Below are 20,978 nucleotides of genomic sequence, written 5' to 3' on the forward strand. Positions count from 1 at the left end.
AAAAAAGCATTTGAAATATTTGATATCTTTTTATACTGCTGCTAACGTAAAATCTGACTGATCATTTTAGAGCTCTGTTTCCAAAGCAGTTAGGTTCGTGTGTAAACTGTGAAAAACAGAAAGGCTTTTTATATATGCCCGATATTTAATTTCGTATGGTATAAAAACAACACTGAGAGCTCTGCAATGTTTCCATTTGGTCACGACTCTTTAATACCCAGATTCTTTTACTGTGGAGCCATGCTGTTGTAATACTTGGTTGTTGTTTTTTGGTTTTTGGAATTTGCACATGTTGCTCCAAAAACTGTCTATATTGTTCAGCGTGAATGGTGCCTTCACAAATGCGCAAGTTATCTACCTCTTTTACACTTTTTAAACTAGTGCTGCCTTGAGAGGTTGACCAACATCCAATACTGGCTGTCAGCTTTGTCCCGTGTTTAGAGGGGATCTCTGGATTCTTTGAATCTTTGAATTCTTTAAGCTCAGTAGATTCATTTTCAAAATTCTTCGCAATACTATCTGTATGAGCATGATTCTTTGACTGTTTTATTATTTGTACCACACAAAGAAATTATTTTCTGTACGCAAAGGTACAGATGTCCGAAAATGACTTTTGATGGCTTGAGATCGTCCCTCAGATCATTACTATGAAAACTTTGTTAAAGACACAAAATGTTTCCTTTGTGGAAAACTGTGCTTATGTGGGCTTTCTCAAGGTAATTTGGTTGCGTCCCAAACATGCATGTTAGATTGTTTCAAATGAACACATTTCTGTCCCAGAACCTTTTTTTCTCACCAGGGGTGCAGAAATATTCTTTTAGACGGTAAACTAGGAGCAAAAGGGGCTGATTTTCAAGGTACAGAGCTTGTACCCTGCCTCTGAAGCGCTTTTTGGGACCACCTTGATTTCTTTTAGAGTCTCTCACAGAGTGGTAAACTTCTCCACGTGTTTACTTCTGAAAATTTCAAACTCTCTTGGATGTTCTTGTCATACCCAATCATGTTGCCGTCTTATTAAAAGATAAATTAACCTGGTTATTTGTTTCTCTCACTGCCTTTCCTGTCATTTTTTATTATCCATAATATTGGAAAAAACAATGCAAACAGATGGAGAATATCACACCTCTGTGTGTGCCCGTACTTTTCGTCTTTACTTTTCTCACTTCATTTATAATAAAACTCTATTGGAACTAGTAGTACAGTCAACAGAAAGATATTACTGTAAGACTTTTGTCTCTCAGTGAAAATGTCATTAATTTGTGGCTCTGGCTGGTAGATATTGAACTGAGTGCGTGCTCACCGTCTCTCTCCACCTCTCCTGTGATTCTTGGTTGCATTTCTGTTCCAGCTTCCTGCAGTGCAGACTCTCCGACGCGCTGCAGATCGCACGCTGAGATGGCACGGCTGAGCAGCAGCAGTACACTGCAGGCTGTTTGGCTGGATATAACAGTAATCATATGAGTGTCGGGCATAACCTGGCAAATGAGTACCAGTCTCAGCAAAAGTTACTGACTTGCTGTTACCTTGTGCTAGCAGCACGCTTTTCGCTGCAGTTGACCTCCACGACCTGCAGAGATGAAGGAAAGTTACAGCCGTCTGTCTGCTTTACAGGAAGAGTTTAATTCTGAAAAGTAGAGGGGTGTTGCGAGCTTGTGGAAAAAAGGCTGACCTTAAGTTGTCCGCCATCCCCACAGAAGTCTGTGAAGCTTGTAACTCCATGTGCTGCATCACCACTGTCATTGTGACAAGCAAACGCTTGTGACACCTGAGTGAGAGATGGAGAGACAGAAGCAGACAGATACTGATACTGCATGATGGAAGTCATTCAGTTTCAGCAGAAGGAGAGTGGAAGATGTTGTTTGGTTGGTGTCTTTTTTTTTGTATAAAAAGTGGAAATATGGTGTTGTTTCTCTCTCTCGTAGCACTGCTGGCAAGACTCCAGTTAGGAATCTGACATGTCCCTACATTCTGTCTTTGAGCCAAATAATAATATTTATTGCTCTATTTCCCATCCACGCATGACTCCAGATTTTTCTCTTTTATTGAACTTTGTGCTGCAATAAAAACGAAAGAATTTGAGCCCTACAGTGTTTTCTTTTCGGAAAAGTTATTCAGCTCCTAAACAAAGCAAATTCAAAAACCGAATACTTGTTTTCCAATAGTCTGAGTCGTCTACTGTAAAGCAGCTTTGCATGCTAGGGAGCTCAGCTGTGGCACGCAATGCCGCATCCTGAAACCACATTAAAATCCCTCTCTGAAAAGTTGTTTCCTCAACAGTGAAGCTTGGAAAAGGGAAGCGTCTGTGTCGAAATGAACAAAGCTGTTTGAAGCAGCAGCACACGGAAAAGAGTAAAGTTAATATGGTCTAACTGGTTAATGTTGAACAATCTAATGATTTGTGGAAACTTACTTTCATTCAAATCTGTCAACAATATGAGACAGTTACAGAAAATAGTTGCTGTAAGTTCAAATATGTATTTACTAGTTACAAACGAGATGATATAGAGACAAGATCCAAGGTCAAAACAATGTGCTGGTATCTCAAAATGTTGCATTTTGTGTCTAACTCTTGTTTCTAAAAATTTAAGCTGGACTATCCTTCCTTTTCTCTGCATAAACTGGTTTCCACGGATTAAAAACGAGCTGCATGGTGACACTTCTGAACCTCTGTGACATGTTTTTTAACAAATATTTATAGAACAATTAAGATTAGAAGCCTAAATGATCAACTGAAAGTCAACCAGCAACTTTTCTGGTGACTGACTGAATGTTTTTAAGTCAATCTGTAAGAAAAATGCCAAAATCTCTTTGTTGGTTTCACTCATTTTTCACAACTGTTTTTTGACTGCTGGTTGGACAAAGCGACACATCTGAAGATGTTGTCTTTGGCAGATTAGTCAATGGAATTATAATCCAGTCAGGAAAATCCAAGATAATTATGACCATCTGTGATTATAGTTGTTTGTATACAGTATAAATAGTAAATAATCCACTCTTATATAGCACTTTTTAACTTTATGAGATAACTTTTTTTTCTCTACAATAACACACAGATGCGCATATCTGGGACAATGTGAGGGTTCAGTGTGATTTCTAAGGACTCTTTTCTTCTTTCAGTTGGAAGTTGACCACCTGAGCCAAGGTCACTCTGCATCTATGGTAGATTTAACTGTGATGCCTAATATAGTAACTCAAAAGGTAACTTTTTTTTACCTGCATTCAAAAAAGTGAATGTCTTTTATCCCACTTTAATACTCAGGAGCATAGGTTGAGCAAAATCGATGAAAGTTCAACATGTTTGGTATTTTGGATGGAGTTTTTATGCATCCCCATCTTTGATATCAACAACATTGTGAAACATTTAATAAACACCAATGGCCCTAATATGACTGCTTGTTTGATTTTCTTTCTACGTATTTCAAACTTTCATCAACAGAATTAAAGGTTTCCAGGAGAAACTCATCCATGCATTCATCTCCAGTAGACTCCATTACTGTAATGCTCTTTTAACTGGACTTCCCAAAAAGAGCATTAAACATCTGCAGCTCATCCAGAACGCTGCTGCTAGAGTTTTAACCCGGACTAAGAGATCTGAACACATCACACCAGTTTTGAAATCTTTACTCTGGCTTCCAGTCAGTCACAGAATAGATTTTAAAAGCCTGCTGATGGTTTACAAATCCCAGAACTGTTTAGGCCCAAAATACATCTGTGATATGTTCAGAGAATATAAACCCAGCAGAGCTCTTAGATCCAAGGACTCAGGTCAGCTGGTCCAGTCCAGAGTCCAGACTAAACATGGAGAAGCAGCATTTAGCTGTTATGCTGCAAACAAGTGGAACAAACTGCCAGTGGAGATTAAACTTTCACCAAATGTAGACATTTTTAAATCCAGGTTAAAAACATTTCTGTTCTCATGTGTCTATGCATGAAATCTGCACGATATCTTTTAACTTATCTGGACAGTTGCTTGTTTTTAAATTCATTTAAATGATTTTATTTGTTTCTCTTTATATTCTTTTATGTATTTTTAATGCTTCTTCCACTCCCTGCTGCAATGCTTTCATTTTATGTAAAGCACTTTGAACTGTTTGTACATGAAATGTGCTACAAATAAACTTGACTTGACTTGATTTGATTTGATTTCAGGAACGGTGTTGTCATTTGCTAGCCTGACTACGTCATACTCACGATTCTAGTCAGAATGTGAGTCTGATACCGCTCGATAGAGTTTTGAGTATGGGGCGTGTTTCAACCGAACCAGGAGAAAAAAGGCCTCTTCGCTCAATTGGATAGACCTACAACCAATCAGAGCAACGTAGTATGTGACGTAGATTAAGCGACACACACTTGTTGTAGGAAGGACGGCAAAAACATCTTTTCTATCGATAAAAGCCTTTATTGCGTTCCTCTGCTCATCTTTCAAAATGAATGCAATGTGGAGATCCTGTAGAACAGACTCGACGATGGCAGAATCTACACACCCTAGCTCTCCAGCGGCAGCCATGTTTGTTTCAAACGAATTCAAACCAAGCGCTCTTTAGTGACGTAGTCGATAATGTCCCTGTTGATCATCTGTCCATCATCGTATAAAGCCCGCCCTGGCAATCTGATTGGGTCGACTGTCGCGATGTCGAGCATAGAGATTTCCCAACTGAGCAGAGCCAGACCGAACTTCCCGACCAAAAATTTTATTGGCCGGGCTAAGTTCGGCTGGCACCCAGGCTAGTCATTTGCACCCTTTGGCCTGTTTGTTCACACAACAGCAGCATTGTTAATGATGGATGAGCTTGCCATACAGCTTTGGAGTTAACAGAAGTTTTGGTGTTGACAACTGTTCATCATGATTTCTGCTTTGACAGCAAAAAAAAGAAATGTTACCTCAAATATAAGTCCCATATCTAAGTTTCTTCATTACCAAACAGACACGAAAGAAACAACTGACTGGGAAGAAAACAGTTTTTTTTTTTTGCAGCTACTGATAATTTTGCTGCCAGCTCATTTACTGTAATACCCAAGAGTCTCGTGAATTTGCATATCTGTAGAGCTCAGAGTTAACAGGCAGTTAACAAGCAGTTTTGTCATTCTGGTAAAAAGGAACAGACAAAGATGAAGCTTCGTCTTCATAAAGGATAGAAATGAAAGACCGGTCAGAAGATGTAAGAAAAATTGAAAGTCGAGAATAAAGATAACAATAAAGACGGCAAACTGAGCAAAACAAAAATACTATCAGCCGGGACGGAGGAACAGAGCGGGAAATGTCAAAGGGATTCTGTCAGCACATCACTCCTGTTTTGGCTATGCAGCAATGATTAGCCGTCAGAACTCATCATAAGTACTCTCAGGTGCATCACGGGGCTGGAATGTGCTGCTGCTTCAAGGCAACCCTGCACTGGTGAGACTGGTTTGGGACAATGTGATCTTTAAAACAATTAAATGCATGACTCAGTGCAGGGCTGGAATCTGAGAGGTTGTGTGAGAAAGCCATCACTTTGGGCAAGGAAAGGTCCGCACTCTCACCACATCGCGGACGACCTTTTCAGTCTGATTGCCCTCCACACTGATGGTCATCCAAAAGTAAGCACCTGCAGGTAGAAGAACTTTTAAGACTGCAGCACATTCATGTGCCTGTTTGAAACACTGTGTTTGGACAAAAAGTGGGTCATTCTTACTTTCATTGGAGCAGAGTTGACTTGTGTTACAGTTTAACAGTGGGGTTCCTAAAGGAGGTGAAAACAGAAACATCAAGAGGACTGATTGCTCTTTTGAACAGCAGCACAGTACATGACGCAGTCTCTAACTACACACCTACACAAATATGTGCTAAATGTCTACTGTATGCAGACTAACCTGATGTGAATACTCCAGGAGCGCTTTGTGTGGCAGGCAGAGTTGTGATTGGATGCGTGTTGGTGTTTGGTGCCACCTGATTGGTTGGATTGGTTTCAGAGGCTGACCTTCCTGTTGGAGACCCATTGCCTCTATTCGTTGCGTGATCTGAAATTAAAGTCAGAGACCATGCCCTGAATTCTATCCAATACTTTTCAGGAAATACTTTCTTTTCTTTTTTTTTCACCATTAGTCATAATCATAAACATTTGGATGCAGAAACCATGACTTTAAAAAATCCCGATGATCAAGCTGTGAATAAAACGTTGCAAAACAATTTGTTTTCCTGAGTTTATTTTTGGTTTTGCCTTCAGAGGAAGTGTTTTAGATCATCTGTCTGACACCAGGTTTCATGCTACACGTGTTATCTCGAGAGTGGCCTTGCCTGCAATCATTCATTTTGATGCCGTCGTCTCTCTTGATTATTCTGTTATCTCAAGATAACAAAGCTGTTGTTGTTGTTTTTTTGGGTTAGAACAAGTTTATTTATCATGTTTCCATGAGAAGTCAGCCAGTTGTTTTCCCGAGACCATGAGTGGTCAGAATGTTATCAGAGCATGAGGTTTTGTTTCTTGACGTCTGAACTCGAAAATGAGTGGTTCCTATGTTCCTGCGTTGGGACCTAATTTCATCATTCATTATCGCTGCCATGACACTTGGGGAGGATCTATAACATTAAGTCAAGGCGATCATGTGTAATTCTGTTTGCTGCACTGAGTAGAGTAGCTCTTGTTGATAACAGGCAGTGGAGTCTGCGGACATAGATAAGAGTTTAACCAACTCTGCTTCAGCCAGTAGCTGACCTTCACGTTTGAGGTGACGGAAAACAAACTTTACTTGTCCGAACTAACAAAACAGATTAACCCATATCTTGAGAAAATAGGAATTGTTATCTCAAGATAACAACATTAATGTATTCATTATTACGTTATCACAATAAAATCAGATAATAAACTCCTGATCTTAGGACAATGGTATTTCAAAAGATGTTTCAAGCATGGCTTTTAGGAGGAGAGGCTATCATTATCAGTTTTCCCATCCAGTTTTATGGTTTATGGGTATGGAATTACCAGGACAAAATGATACCTATAATATGATGGTAGATATAAACTAAAACGCATTGGTCTCCCTGGTGGTATTTTTTTATAAAGAAAGTTGTGGTGGCATTTATTCACACTTTATGGATGCCATTTTGATTCTTACCTTGGTTACATGTGAACACAACATGTTACAATGAATGTTTGTCATTTACTGGTTTGGTTTAAGCAATAACTTGTCTCGGTTAGGTTTAGAAATTAAAACTGCCTTGTTGCAGTTAGAAAACAATCATGGTTAGGACTAAAATACATTCTTTTTTTCAAGGCGACCCTTCATAAATGCCTTTCTTACACTTTCTTACACTGTTGATTTTGCTTGCACAGTTAAAACATAAACCTTTAATTCGTTCGTCCCCAAATGCATCTTTCCAATTATCCCTCCATTTCCATTGTTATGATCCTCACCTTAATAGAACTTTTATCCATAATTTGCCTGTACCAGACAATGCAAAAAGCAAAAGTTTTTCTTCAGACGAGGGTAAATGCTAAAGAAAAAAATACCTGATTTAAATTTTTTTTTCCTGATCAGACCACTTTATTTGCATTTCTACAGCACTTGTGAATGCTCTCAATCACAACTAGCCTCTTTCATAAAAGTAGAAACAGCAGCTTGCAGAATAGATAATGATGACGGTGGCTGGAGAGATAAATGTTCTCAAATAAACAGTGCATGACAACATAAAGTTACCGTTTGAGCATGCATAGCTGCTGCTAAAACAATACGCCACGTTGATTTGTAAGAAGTAGGTAAGGTTGGTTAGCTCGGTGATGGGTGAAATTAAGACAAATTAGGTGAAGTTATGGTTAAGGGAATTGCATTTAAGATGATGCTTACCAGATGAAAAAGATCCAAGTCCGTATGGAGTCGTAAGTCCTGAAACAGTACGTAAAGTTATTAAGAATTTTTCTTTGCACTAAAGTGTATGCCGTACTGCTATCATCAATATTTCTCATTGTTGTTGCTTATTTTTGCACAGTTTTGTTACTGAGCTAATCCTGACTGTTAACTTTGACATTTCTAAAAAGAACACTGGCATAAAAAAGTAGCTATTTGGTTATATAATCATGAAATACATTCAAACACAAATTTACAGTTTGTTATGGACAATATCAACTGCCTACACATTAATGTAGACATTTGCTAAAATCACTGTTTAAACCTAATTTCAAGAAAAGTTCATTGTTCCAAAATGCAAAAAAAAAATTGAATCTCGAACTTGTCAATACCTTTTAACATTTATTGGACAGGGACAAGGCCAAATAAATTATTTTCTAATGTTTTCACTGACCAACTTCACTGTATTTAGAAAAGTTAAACAAATTTTGCAACACACTCGAAAAAAATTCAGAGGAAGGAACATTGGAGGATTCTACAATCGGCAGATTAGCTGTTGAGAGGTGAGGGCTTCAGGATTGGGTATAAAAGAAGTGTCCACCAAAGCTTTAGTCTTTCCAATCAAGGATGGGTCGTGGCTCACCACTCTCCGCTGAAATATGTCATTAGTAAGTTACAAAACATATTTCTGCACTCTAAATTATAAAGAACTTTAGTCTGTCAACACCTACAGAGCAGAATACTGTCCTCAGGAAGCCCTGCACGAGAAACCATCACAACAACATAATCAATACAGCCACATGGGCTCAGGAGTACCTCGGAAAACCATTCTAACTCAGCACAGTCCACCGCTGCATTCAGAAATGTAGCCTGAAACTGTATCACACGAGGAGGAAGTCATATATCAACTCTGTGTATAAACACAGCTGAGTTCTCTGGACACAAGTTAATCTTAGACAGAAAGAAAGACAGTAGACAACTGTCAGCAGCTTTGAGTAAAGAAGTAACATCTGGGTCAACAAAAATGAGAAAGCGCATCTTGGTTGTTTTCAGAGAAAAGTGCAAAAGCCAGCGTCTGTGATGGTGTGGGGGTGCATCAGTGTCCACGGCATGAATGACTTCATATGTGTGAAGGTACCATTGATGCAGGGGTGTAAACTGGAATTTTGGAGACACATATGCTACTATCAAGGTGACGTCTTTTCCTGGAAAGTCTGTGGTTATTTTAGCACAGCAACGCCACAACTCCTTCAGCAGTGTGTGTGCTTGACTGGCCTGCCTGCAGTCCACATCTGTCTTCTACTGAAAATGTTTGGAGCATCATGCCTCTATCCCAACTCTTTATCACGTGATGATGGCCTCATATTCTAAATTTGTTTAACTTCTTCCAACACAGTGGAGTTAGTCAGTCAAAATAATTTCTTTGGACTTCTGTCGGTTAAACGAAGGTTGAAAGAAATCAACAATTTACAAATATAAGTTCCTGAAATTCCAAAAACTTTTTCCAAAAAAATGTTGGCTTGTACATTCAGACAAAATAAACACAACATGCATGAGAGTATTCAAGTCACCTGTATTCAGGACATTACGAATAAATCGGCCACCTTCAACATCCCGTCTGAATACTTTATGGTCTACAAGACATACAAAGACATGCAGCATTCAACACCAAACGTGCTCTAAGAACATGCACTGCTACAGTGTTAGAGGAGAAGACAACATGCAGTGGTAAGTGTCGTGCTTTGCATGCACTTTCACTGTTCTAAACAAGTCAAAATTACATGAGCAGACTTTGGATAAAACAAAAGCTTTTTTATAAAAATGATTTAAATAAAACAGAGGGGGGGTATAACTAGGTTTTCCTTCTGTTTTCCCTCAGCAGCATGAAAAATCCAATTCATCTGTCACTGAGATAAAGGTGGCATCAAACTTCAAAGTCTTGACTCTACCACTCAGTTTTGCTTTTTAAAACATTTTTACTGTAAATGACACATGATGACTCAATAGACTTGGTCCATATGCACCATTCTACGTTTAGAACTCTCTTTTTAGCATAGAGCATAGAAATCAATTTAATTTGGTGATCCTGCCTTCATGGTAGAAATACCAGTGTAACACTGTACAAATCATTAAAAAAAACTGTCCTATACTATATACAAAAGTCAAATTTGGTCTTCTTCATATCTTTCAGCTGCTGACTGTACAGCAATTTGACAGTTTGTGCTGTATTGTGACTGCACGATACTCATCTTGTGCCATCATTTTGGCCAGGTCCTGTAAAAGTGGCAATGTTATGGGTCCCATTTTTTAGCTTAAAAATTTAAAGAGGTAATACAGTATAAGATGCATGCTGAATGGCTTTCATGCAGCATATCGCCCACATGCCGCGTTTCAATTCAGTTAATGAATTCAAAGGAATCCTGCATTCTATTAGAAATGCAGAGGATGGTTAGTAAAAAGAATTAGTCATGCTTAAGATCCCATCTTGAGATGAATCTACAGTAAAATTAGGATGGATGAAGTAAAGATTGTTTTTTGTTTTTTTAGCATCTCTCTCACCACACAGAAGATATGGGTCCCTCTTTCTTGCGTTGGGACTGGTCACCCCCCAGTGCTGTGCATTCCAGCCAATCAAGGTGCCGTCCTCACAGAACCCGTGATAACCCAGGTCCGCCCACATACGGAACAAGTACAGCTCCACTTTTCCCAGCTTGGCTCCCAGGAATCTGTCTCTGGGACGACAGCCCAGCCACAGGGAGCCAAATGGTGGGATGGCCTGAGAGATGACAGTCCTCTCTGCCACCATTCTCCCATCGACCTGGAATATTTACACAGCCTACGTTGCTAACATCACCAACAGAGTGTTGAATAAGTGAGAGTGATCTTTATATGTCAAATGAACACGGCCTCTTTGACAGCACAAGGAGATTTGTTCATGGAAATTATGAAAAAAAGCCGCCAGCAGAAAGTCAACAGGTAATTAGCCAAAAGTCCACATTTGTGGGCAGGAGGGGACAGTCTTTAATCCATGAGACACTATTTCAACTCAAGATTTTACCATTCTTAAGGGTTTTATTAGCAGTTTATAACTTGTGTTTTCAGATTCATTTTGGTTAAGTTTAGGCAAAAAAATTAAAAAATGTTTTTGCTATAATACATATCAAGATTTAGAGATTCATCAAAGATTGGTAGTTTGTAAAGTAGAAGCCTATGTTACTCAAAATTTGCCTTCTTCAGACTAAAAGGATAGTGGATAGGATTCTCGATGCGCTACACAAGTTTTCATACAGCTGTGCAGGTCAAAAGTCAAGCTTAAAGATAAATAATTTAGTGTGCATGACTACAAAGTCTCCTTTCCAGTGCATAGTCGTGTCTTTCATTTCAGATACATTAATACATTTAAACCAGTGCACACATGTCCCATATATCAACACATCAACGTAACACAAAATCCAGCTGCACTTTAACCAAATACACTCCAACAAACTGCTGCTATGATATTATTTCTGTTCTGAATTATCTTAAAGTGCAATTTGCAATAATATTTCATGTCAATAATACTTTCGGTGTAAGACGACTTGCAATGAAGTATTTTAGTATAGTTTTGTTACTCTTTTTAGGAGTAAAATGTTTTTTTATTTTCTCCAACACTGACCATAGTAGCACACTACAAATATTACCTGCAGGCTAAAAGTGTTTCCATGTATGTCCCTTCTCAGACACACCCTGTGCCAATGTTCCAAGGACAACTGGAGAGGGAAGCGGTGCCGAACTTGCAGTAGCCACCCATATATTGCCCCACTGTCTCCCTCCAGACCTAAGTCAGGATTGGGTGCGTGGACTGAGCTGTACGAGAAGGCCACCCAGGGTCCAGGGACCACCACACGAACATCCACACATACGGTGATCTGAAAAAGCTGCGGAATGGTGACCCTATCCTGTAGGGTCCAGTGGTCTTCACAGCCATCTAAAACTGCCTTAGTGTCTCCCAGGAAAAAGCCAAGTGCTAAAAAAAAAGGTAAAAGGAATGCAGATTTTAAGTGTGACATATGAGGTATGGTTGAATAGTCAAAAAGGTAACTCGTGTCTTTTTCGAAACACTTCTCCATGACCCCGATGGTAATAGTGAAGAAAGATTATCAGGTATTCAGGAAAAGACAACAATAAGGGTTGCAAGCTGTGATGAAACAGAGACAGCTCCAAAGATGGATAACCAAAATACTAAGCCTCCTGCAATCTTGCTGAATACTTTTGTGCTGACTTTATAACCCAGAGAATATATTTTTTTATTAAGATAGCTGCAGACAGTTGTTAAGTTCTAAAAATAGAAAAAAAAATGCCACAATAGTGCAATATGTCCTTGTCAAAATGTTGCTCACGCCTATTGATTTGAATCCAAAGCAATGTTTTGCATGGAAAACAAAGTGTTCCTGTGGAAGCACTGAAAGCTGCGGCTGCAGGAAAATATTGGATGCAATATTTCTCTTACATATCATTTAAAGATTTTGTTCAGTTCTTACCATTGCTGCCTCTTGATACTTATGGGTAACTGTTAAGAATCTTCTGCACCAAAAAGTCAACCTAAAAACAGCTAATAAATCAGACCCACTGTCTTGGTGCTTCAGTTCAGATCCAATGGTCTTTGAAGTAAATTGTCCTACTTTGTGGGGAGTCTCCTAGAATAGGTTTAAATGTTTTAATGTTCAAAAAACATTATCTTTCCCCATTCTGGACATTCCTGCAGCATCTCTCATCACTTCGCGTCTCTTCAAGGCTCGGCTTTCAAAAGATCAGTCTGCACCCATTGGTCAGAAATAGCTAAGGACAGTAAAGTACTTTACATTTTGTAACTGCACACTTTTTAATGCAGAAAAATCCATATGACACTCTGACGATGAGGAGAAAACAACTATTATGACTTTTTTGAGTTAAGTCCCATTCAAATGCAGGAAGAAATTTAAACAGCTACTGACATAAAATGGTCTCCCCACATTGTCACTATCCAGAAAAAGGCCCAGCAGAGGTTATACTTCCTAAGACAGCTAAGGAAATTTAATCTGCCTAAGGCACTGCTGACCACTTTCTACTCGGCGATCATCCAGTCTGTCATCTGCACCTCCATCACTGTCTGGTTTGGGTCAGCCACCAAACGAGACAGGGCCAAACTGCAACGGACAATTAGGGCTGCAGAGAGGATTATTGGAACTGACCTCCCTTCCATACAGGACCTGTACCGGTCCAGGGCCAGGAAAAGGGCAGTAAAAATCTCTGCAGACCCCTCACATCCTGGTCACAAACTGTTCAATCTCCTCCCCTCTGGCAGACGATACAGGGCACTGCTTGCCAAAACCAGACGACACAAAGACAGCTTCTTCCCCCAAGCAGTCACTCTGTTGATCACCCAGGAATAGCATTCCCACCCATAGTGTCTATTTATTTATATTTATAATTAATTCAACTCTTACTGTTCTGCATTTCTGATTTTTATTATTTTATGTTATTGTTGCGTGTTGTACTTTGTGAGTGAAGTTACCGGAGTCAAATTCCTTGTTTTAGTCAAACCTGGCCAATAAAGTTGATTCTGATTCTGATTCTGATAAACATTATGAATGATTGTTTACCTGTGGGTGGGGCAGCTGCCAGCAACAAAAAACAGATGAGCAGAGGGGAATGAGGTTTCCATCTCCACTTCCCTTCAGAGCAAAGGCCATGCATCCTCCTGACAATATGAGAACACAGAATTCCAGCCAAGTGAATTTGAAACTCATGCAATTCAAAAGTATTTTGAATATCCAGCTATTTTCATAATTGAACTTGTGTGCTTCGTCTTTTTCCATGCATCTCTCGTGCAACCTGTGTTTGTAGATAAGGTGACAGTGTCTCACCGTAACAGCTGTGGTATTATACAGAAAGTCCCCTTTACAGTTTGTAAGCCAAAACGATTGAATATTATCTGCGTCTTTGTGTGCATGCCTGCAGGGAAGGGAGGGGTGACGGGACGGGTTGAGTTACACCTCACCACATTCACACTTTAATAAGAGACGAGTTATTGTTGCATGAGTCTTCATATAGCTGAAACAATTCAGTTCATACATGTATGATTCAGATTGTACAGTATAGAGCGCTAACACCAATTCACGGCATCCCGCATTGGAAAATGTTTGCTCATTTTGCTTACTCTCACTGTAAGCATCTTTGTTTTTAAATGAAGGCATTACATGATGTGGTGTAAATATTAGTAAAGAGGAAGGTGCTTTTCTACAATCATCAAAAGACTAGTTTAAGTCTAAAATCTGACATTCAGATTTCTCACCTGACCTTTGGATTCAAACAACAGCAAACTTGGCTGAGCCCATTAAACTGTCTTTGTCCTGTTTTATTAATCCAATAAGTCAGTGTTGATGGTTCATTGGTAGAGTAAATGAATGTGTCATACCAGACTGAAGAGACTAAATCTGCAATCACAGTGAAACAGAAGAGTAACAAAAACAGTTTCAAGTTTACTAGCTAAAAGCTAATTAACCAGGCCTAATGGAGTAGTGTGGCTTTACTTTGATGTGATTTTATATGGCTAAGGTTAAGTTGAAATTGGCTTTTTTACCACCGAGGGAATCAAAAGCCTTCTGTGACATTTTTCTTTTTACAAACCAGCTCCAGGGACTCCAGAGCATCACCAGCACAGAGCCAAGAGGGAGCTTGATTTTCTTGTGGCATGCAGTATATGCAGCAAATAATCAAGTACCTCAATGGTGGACTTTTAAATGAACATGGACGGATTATGAGAGGCTTTTGGGCACAAACATGTAAAAGACTCCACTAGACGTACTTAATGGCACTTAACACCTGGTCGAAGGTAACTCAAAGCAATCCCAGACCATGCTTTGTGGTCCTTTTTAATCTCTTCATGATGTTTCTTTTCTCTTTTGGGTTATTCTGTTGTTTATCTTATTCAGGCACCTCCTGCTTATTTCACTCATATATTCTCATATATAACCACGACATAAAGGCATCTGAACAACATTAAAACTTGATTTTAAATCACAGGAACTGTGATCTCATAATCATCTCTAACAGGTATCTTACAAAATGTCTGACAAGGATGTGTCTGTGACTGTAGTCAACACGGCGCCATTAATGAGGAATTCATGGTTGGAGGTTGGGGTGGATGGATGAGTCAACAAAATAGGTGCGTGTGTGACACCAGTAACCTATTTCCCATTAACCTATGGGTGTGCTGCACCATCATTCCCTACGTCTCCCACCAACTCACTGCCAGCTAATCGAAAGATAATGTTGCCGTCTAAAATATGAAAGGGACAATGCTTTTTATCTCTTTAAACAACTTTGTGTTATGTACAGGTCGATAAATTGAATATCATTTATCATAAAAAAAGCGGATTAAAACAAGATGTTAATCTGTCTTGTGTGTTCACAGTTACTGATAATTTTCTGATGGCCTTTTAAATACCACCTTAGCTCTGTACATATTAACAATACAAGCACTTCTGTTACTAAATGTGTACATGTACCTCTGTTCTTAGGCTGATTAAAAATGTTAATGGAAAGGGTTTGCTTGATCAAGTACAGAGCACGAATACCGATGGGTCAAACTGTAAGAGCAAAAGCAGAGCGGACGAAATTCTATCATTCAACTTTGTGCTTTTGTAACAGTGCTGATCCTCATCATACTTCATCATAACCTAACTGCACACAATAAAAGGTAGATTTTTAAACTTAAAACCTCAACCCATGACCACTGATCATTGTGAGGCTGCATGTGTTTTTGCATGATTATGTTTTTGTTTTTGCAACTGACCTGCTGCTTTCATTCCTGAAATTGTGTTCCCACAGTCTTGCTTTCTATGAAGTCAACCCTTTCCCTCTGCAGTGTGCCACTTATATTATAGAGCTCCTTTTTGTGTTTTTTTCTTTAACCATTGAATATGTTGAGTTTAAGTCAAAATAAACAGTGAACACAAACCTTTAAATGACTTACCTGATGCTTCTTAAAAGCATCTTCAGAATGTTTTAAAGCCTGTGGCTGAATATAGGTGAATCCTAGGGAGGAGGACTTGCCATCTTTACTCTGGTCTGCATATGTGTCTCCATCATTCCCGTATTATCCGTCATTCATCTTTCATAAATCCAAATTCCGATGTCTCTTTCACAGCTTGTCTTAACTTGTTTTCCCCGTATCTGTGCTCACTTGTACTCCGTGGTCTCCCTGGTTTCCACCTGTCTCATACAAAAGCATCGACGACTGGCTGAATTCGCAGGTGTGTTTGTGTCAAGGCACAGTCAAGAAATCAGGAATTCTGCAAAGCAAAGCCTCCCTGCGGGACACAGTCGGCGAAATAATAGCACACACCCACAAAGAAGGAGGAGGGATGAAATACATACACAGAGGCAGGTAATACAACCTGTTTATCTATCTATCTATCTATCTATCTATCTATCTATCTATCTATCTATCTATCTATCTATCTAAACCCTAACCCTCTATTTCTTCAGTTTTTTTTATATATATCTCAGCATGGCTGGAGGGTAACAGCTGGCAGTGCAGGATGCAGTGCCAGACAGTTCCGGCACAAAGTTTTAGTCTTTATCTGGTATCTAAGAGCCTTTGATTCCACAGAGCTGTGTAAGATGAACAACAAATTAAAAAAAGTGACGATATAATGCTATGCCAAGTATGAAATGATGGATTCCAGTTGACAAACCGGTCAAACATCTCTCTCTCTCTCTCTCTCTCTCTCTCTCTCTCTCTCTCTCTCTCTCTCTCTCTCTCTCTCACTGTCTCACAGTGTCTTGGCTGCAAACTTGAGGAATGACAGCTGATGTCGGATGTCAAATAAATCCAAACAAGACGAGAGCAGCCTGAGGGCGACACTTCCTTTGAAATCAGTGTGTCTTTGCTCGTCTGCGGTATCTGTGGAGGCATCTACTGCAGGTAGTCATGTCCAGACCACAAGAGGGCGGCATGAGAACGACACAGTCTTTTCCATTGTGTATCGGGTGTCATCCTTTGTTTGCTTTTACTGAGAGGAAACAAAACAGTTTCAGATCAGTGGAGCGGAGCAGAACTGCAGCACATTGCTGCTTCTCTTCAGTGACACAGCACTTTTGGATGAGTTACTCCTCAACACGAGCGGAAAAAACGGTTCAAGCTCGAGTGAATCAAAGTCTGCACCTTTGTTTCTCTGCTGCATGAATCCAGCAAACACCTGTTTGTCTGAGTCCGTACCTGTTGCTGAGTGCTTGAGACCGCGGAACGTTATCTATGATGTCAAATGAGACCTGCAAAATAAACCTACACTTTCCTTGTTTGTTTTATTTAAATATCTCATTGGTCCTCTTGTAATGTAAATCATGTTTCATCAGCTGTATGAGGCAATGTTTGAGCTGGTACTGGTTTACATTTTAGCTGATGAAAACCCCTTAAAGTACACTAAATTAACTACCAGCACCTCTGTTTTTTTCACACAATTAATTTCTTCACAACAACAAGAAAAATACCTTATATTTTGGAGGCATATGTTTTAGGCAAGTGTTTGAAATGATAGTTTTGTACTGAGTTGAGGAAACACTTTAGCTTGCAGTCCTCTGATTACCTGAGATTTAGCTCACACGTCAGTCTGGAGCAGGTTGTTGTATGTTACAACTACATACAGGCAAACAGGCCATACTCAAAATGTAAAGATTTGAAGTGAGTACAGCACTATTTGGTGAAAGTCTGTTTTGAAAGAAGGTGAGGAAAAATAGTGGAATCCAAAAACCTGTACAAAGACGATTAAAGCAAAAAAAAAATTGAAAAAACAGTGTATTGAGAACACACAGCGGCATGTTGTATGTCATTTTGTGTTTGCATGTTGCATTTATGTGCTGGAATTTTAAATATGAGCCTGGCGATATGCTGAAATGAGATATGAAGACGTAATGAACATAAACATGTTCCCAAGAAAGACTCCTTTCATTTGGTGTGACTCATACACTTTTTCAATGTATTGTGCTCAGTCAGCATAAGAAATAATGAAAAGTGGGACAGCATAACTCGCTCTCCCCTACTTATGAACGTAGGAACACTATTGCTGAATAATTCTTATACTCGAGGAGAGATCTGTGGCATTTTTCAATGATTTCAAAGCCAATTTATGAGCATTAATTAAGAGAAATGCCTCACTGAATGATACAAATCTACGTTTCATGTCTGTGTAATCAGATCAGACGGATGAGAAGACGCACACAGTGTCTTTGCACCACCTCCTGACCTCCGTGCCTCAACTGTTACGTTCACTTTATCCTGCATACAGATCATATGCTGTCATTTCACAATGGCTTAAAATTACCACCCCCTGCTTTATAGCTAATATAATCCAAAGCGATCATTACCCTGTGCCCTGTAACCTCTAAGAGCTTTACAAGATCAGCGCTGAGGAAGCAGCTCTCCAGGAAGTTCCCATTTTCCAGCAATCTGCCATTCTTACAGAGCATGTGTGGATTATATTTAGAAAGAACCCTATCCAGTTTTGTATGTTAAATATGTTTTACAAAAAATTGGGGCAAGCATTCCAGTTAGGGAACTATTCAGCTTGCGCACGTGCTCATCAGAAAGCCAACTGGCAGCGCTCGTGTGTGGGAAGATGCTGCCTTTGTCTTGCTGGCGGTTTTTGACGCCTGCACAGAGCCCGAACAATAGTCCCATTTAGTCGAGTGTCAGAGAGCAGGATGGATGAACAATAGCAAGCAGTGTGCACAGACCTCCAACCACAAAGATGAATTCTGGTGTAAAAAGCTGTGAGCTCACAGGAAGTTGAAAGAGAGCATTACTCTCATTCACACAAATAGAGCAAAACTAGAACACTTGTTAAAAGTATTTTTGGATCAATGAGCGCCGCAAAAACTGTTTTTTTTTTCAAAAATAAATAAATCACCACTTCAGTCTTGAGTGGCCAAACACTTAAGACAAATAAAAGATGTCTGTATCCGCCCCACGATGTTAAAATATATAGAAAATGTGAAGTGGAAGTTTTAGATTAGTCATTTACACGTGCAATAATAACACTGGAATGGAGCTGAGCTGCATTAAATTTGCACAGAAAATTTATATGAAACTACTTTCAATCCAAAAAAAGCTTTAGGATCAGCACACATAGGCGTCGATTACGGGGGGGACGGGGGGGACATGTCCCCCCCACTATTTATCATTTAAATTTTGTCCCCACGACTTTTAAAAATGTGCTCTGATGCGACCGAAAAAAAATCCCCACATTCTCAACCGAAATCGTCGAGTCTAAATCATGCGATAGGCGCGCACGAACATGTGAAAACCCCAATTTGGTATTTAGTCGTTTGATTTGCCGACTGTGAGCCACTGTAGAAACATGAAGTTGTAAAATGACAGCGGAGTCGGTGCATTCCAATGACGTCACACCAGAGGTCCGTTTCACGAAGCAGGTTTAGTGAAAACTCTGAGTTGATTAACCCTGAAATGAGGGAAACTTTTACTCAATAAACCTTGAGTTTCTCTCTGTCGCCGCCCTCTTTCAGCCATTTGATTTCCTCATTCATTCAGTCAGCAGAGCGAGTTCTTCTACTTCTATAAGTTCATCAGGCACAGCAGGAGGCGACTGTTTCCACCAACATGTCCTTTTGACAACGATCCCGTGGATGAAGGTGCAGCATTACTGCGCAGAGAAATAAATATTCCTCAGGAGATGGTTATCAGACCGCGCATAGATTTTTGCATTTCCAGACAATTATCTTTTTGAGCGGCACCATCGGAATTTTGTTGGGACAAAAGAAAAAAAAGACATAAAATACAAATAAATATTTTTATGAATAGGCTTAAAAAAATTATATAGGCCTATTATATTTTATAAAGACACTCGTGTCTTGGGGGTGGATTCCCTCCGGGGATTCCCTCAGCCACTGCACTTATTTCTAAAAACGTATTGAAACTCGCCGTATGAGCGCATTAAGATTTCCAATTCGAGGTTGGTGAAAAACGTAGCCCCTCCTCTTCCCCGTTGCCATGGTGACTCGTCGAATCGGGGCTCCATTGATGCTGGCTTTTTAAAGTTGTGGCGCACACGCTAAACTCAAGGTCCTACTCAGAGTTGATTAAACTCACTCAAATCAGCGTTTCTGGAACCGAAAACTCAGAGTTTTCTATCTCAGAGTAGATCAACTCAGAGTTCAGGAACAGACTCAGAGTTTGTTGAACCTGCTTTGTGAAACGGACCCCGGGTAAACCGCTTTCCCGGCGAAACTCATTTAGCGCTACTTCTACACAAACAAAAATGCAGCGTTTCTTCGCAACTTCGCTGGTGGTTCTTCCAAGGATAACTTTAGAGGATATACACAGGATCGTGGAGTCACACTCACCAACACCACAGTCCAGGCTGAGGAAAGGGTACAAGTTATTTGTGGAGGAGTATATACACAGTTATCAAGGTAAATTGTCTAACGTTTTATTTTTATCAGTAGGCTACTCAATAGCCTTCCACATTCATGTTTTGTAATGATAAGCAAACCATATACGATCCATAGAAATCATCTGAAATATTGTCTGTGTGTGAAATGTGTGTTAAATATTTGTCATGTGTAGACTATAATATTATGAATATAATTTGCCATGGTGGCTATGAAGTCTCCGTGTGCAGCGTTAGCATTTTAGTATTAGGTTAGCCAAGGAAAGGTTAAGCTAGTTATTTGCTTGTTTTTTTTTTTAGCAACTCCTGAAAATAACATTCTGTATATGCTCAGTGTCAAATGTAGTTGATGGAAAGGTGGTAGTGAGAGGCTCGATGAGGAGGAATGAGGAGCCCCACAGACTACAGGTTTCTGCTCAGTTATAGGGCCCGTTGGCCGAAGTCTGTGTTTGTTTTGATAGTCTGTCCGGACTAACAACTGCAGTTGCAGTTGCACTTTTCCCCTTTCTTACAAACAGTACAGTAGCGTAATTAATTAACAGTAATTAATTCATGAATAAATACATACTTTCGAATCATATCATAATGATATGGAAACATGAAATTAAAGGATATTTTTTATAAACTCTGTATGCGTTCATCAAAAAAAGGGCCGCTTATTAAACATGACGCTGGAATCGATCTAGAATGCGTTACTTTTTAATGTGCTGGATGGTGGGTGGTCCG

The 20,978-nt window shown here is 39.5% G+C and overlaps 1 protein-coding gene across 1 annotated transcript; it reads right to left on the reverse strand.

Moving 5' to 3' along the window:
• Window positions 1-7,774: 7,774 nt before the first annotated feature.
• LOC142370487 (uncharacterized) lies at window positions 7,775-16,134 on the reverse strand. The gene is made up of 6 exons (XM_075453064.1): window positions 15,818-16,134; window positions 13,443-13,540; window positions 11,502-11,827; window positions 10,381-10,639; window positions 9,393-9,455; window positions 7,775-7,860 (listed from the first exon to the last, which is right to left on the reverse strand). Exons 1-6 carry the CDS (start codon window positions 15,835-15,837, stop codon window positions 7,775-7,777), a joined length of 852 nt encoding a protein of 283 aa, XP_075309179.1. The 5' UTR covers window positions 15,838-16,134.
• Window positions 16,135-20,978: the final 4,844 nt, after the last annotated feature.

Source organism: Odontesthes bonariensis, chromosome 20, assembly GCF_027942865.1.
Source record: "Odontesthes bonariensis isolate fOdoBon6 chromosome 20, fOdoBon6.hap1, whole genome shotgun sequence".
Taxonomy (NCBI): domain Eukaryota; kingdom Metazoa; phylum Chordata; class Actinopteri; order Atheriniformes; family Atherinopsidae; genus Odontesthes; species Odontesthes bonariensis.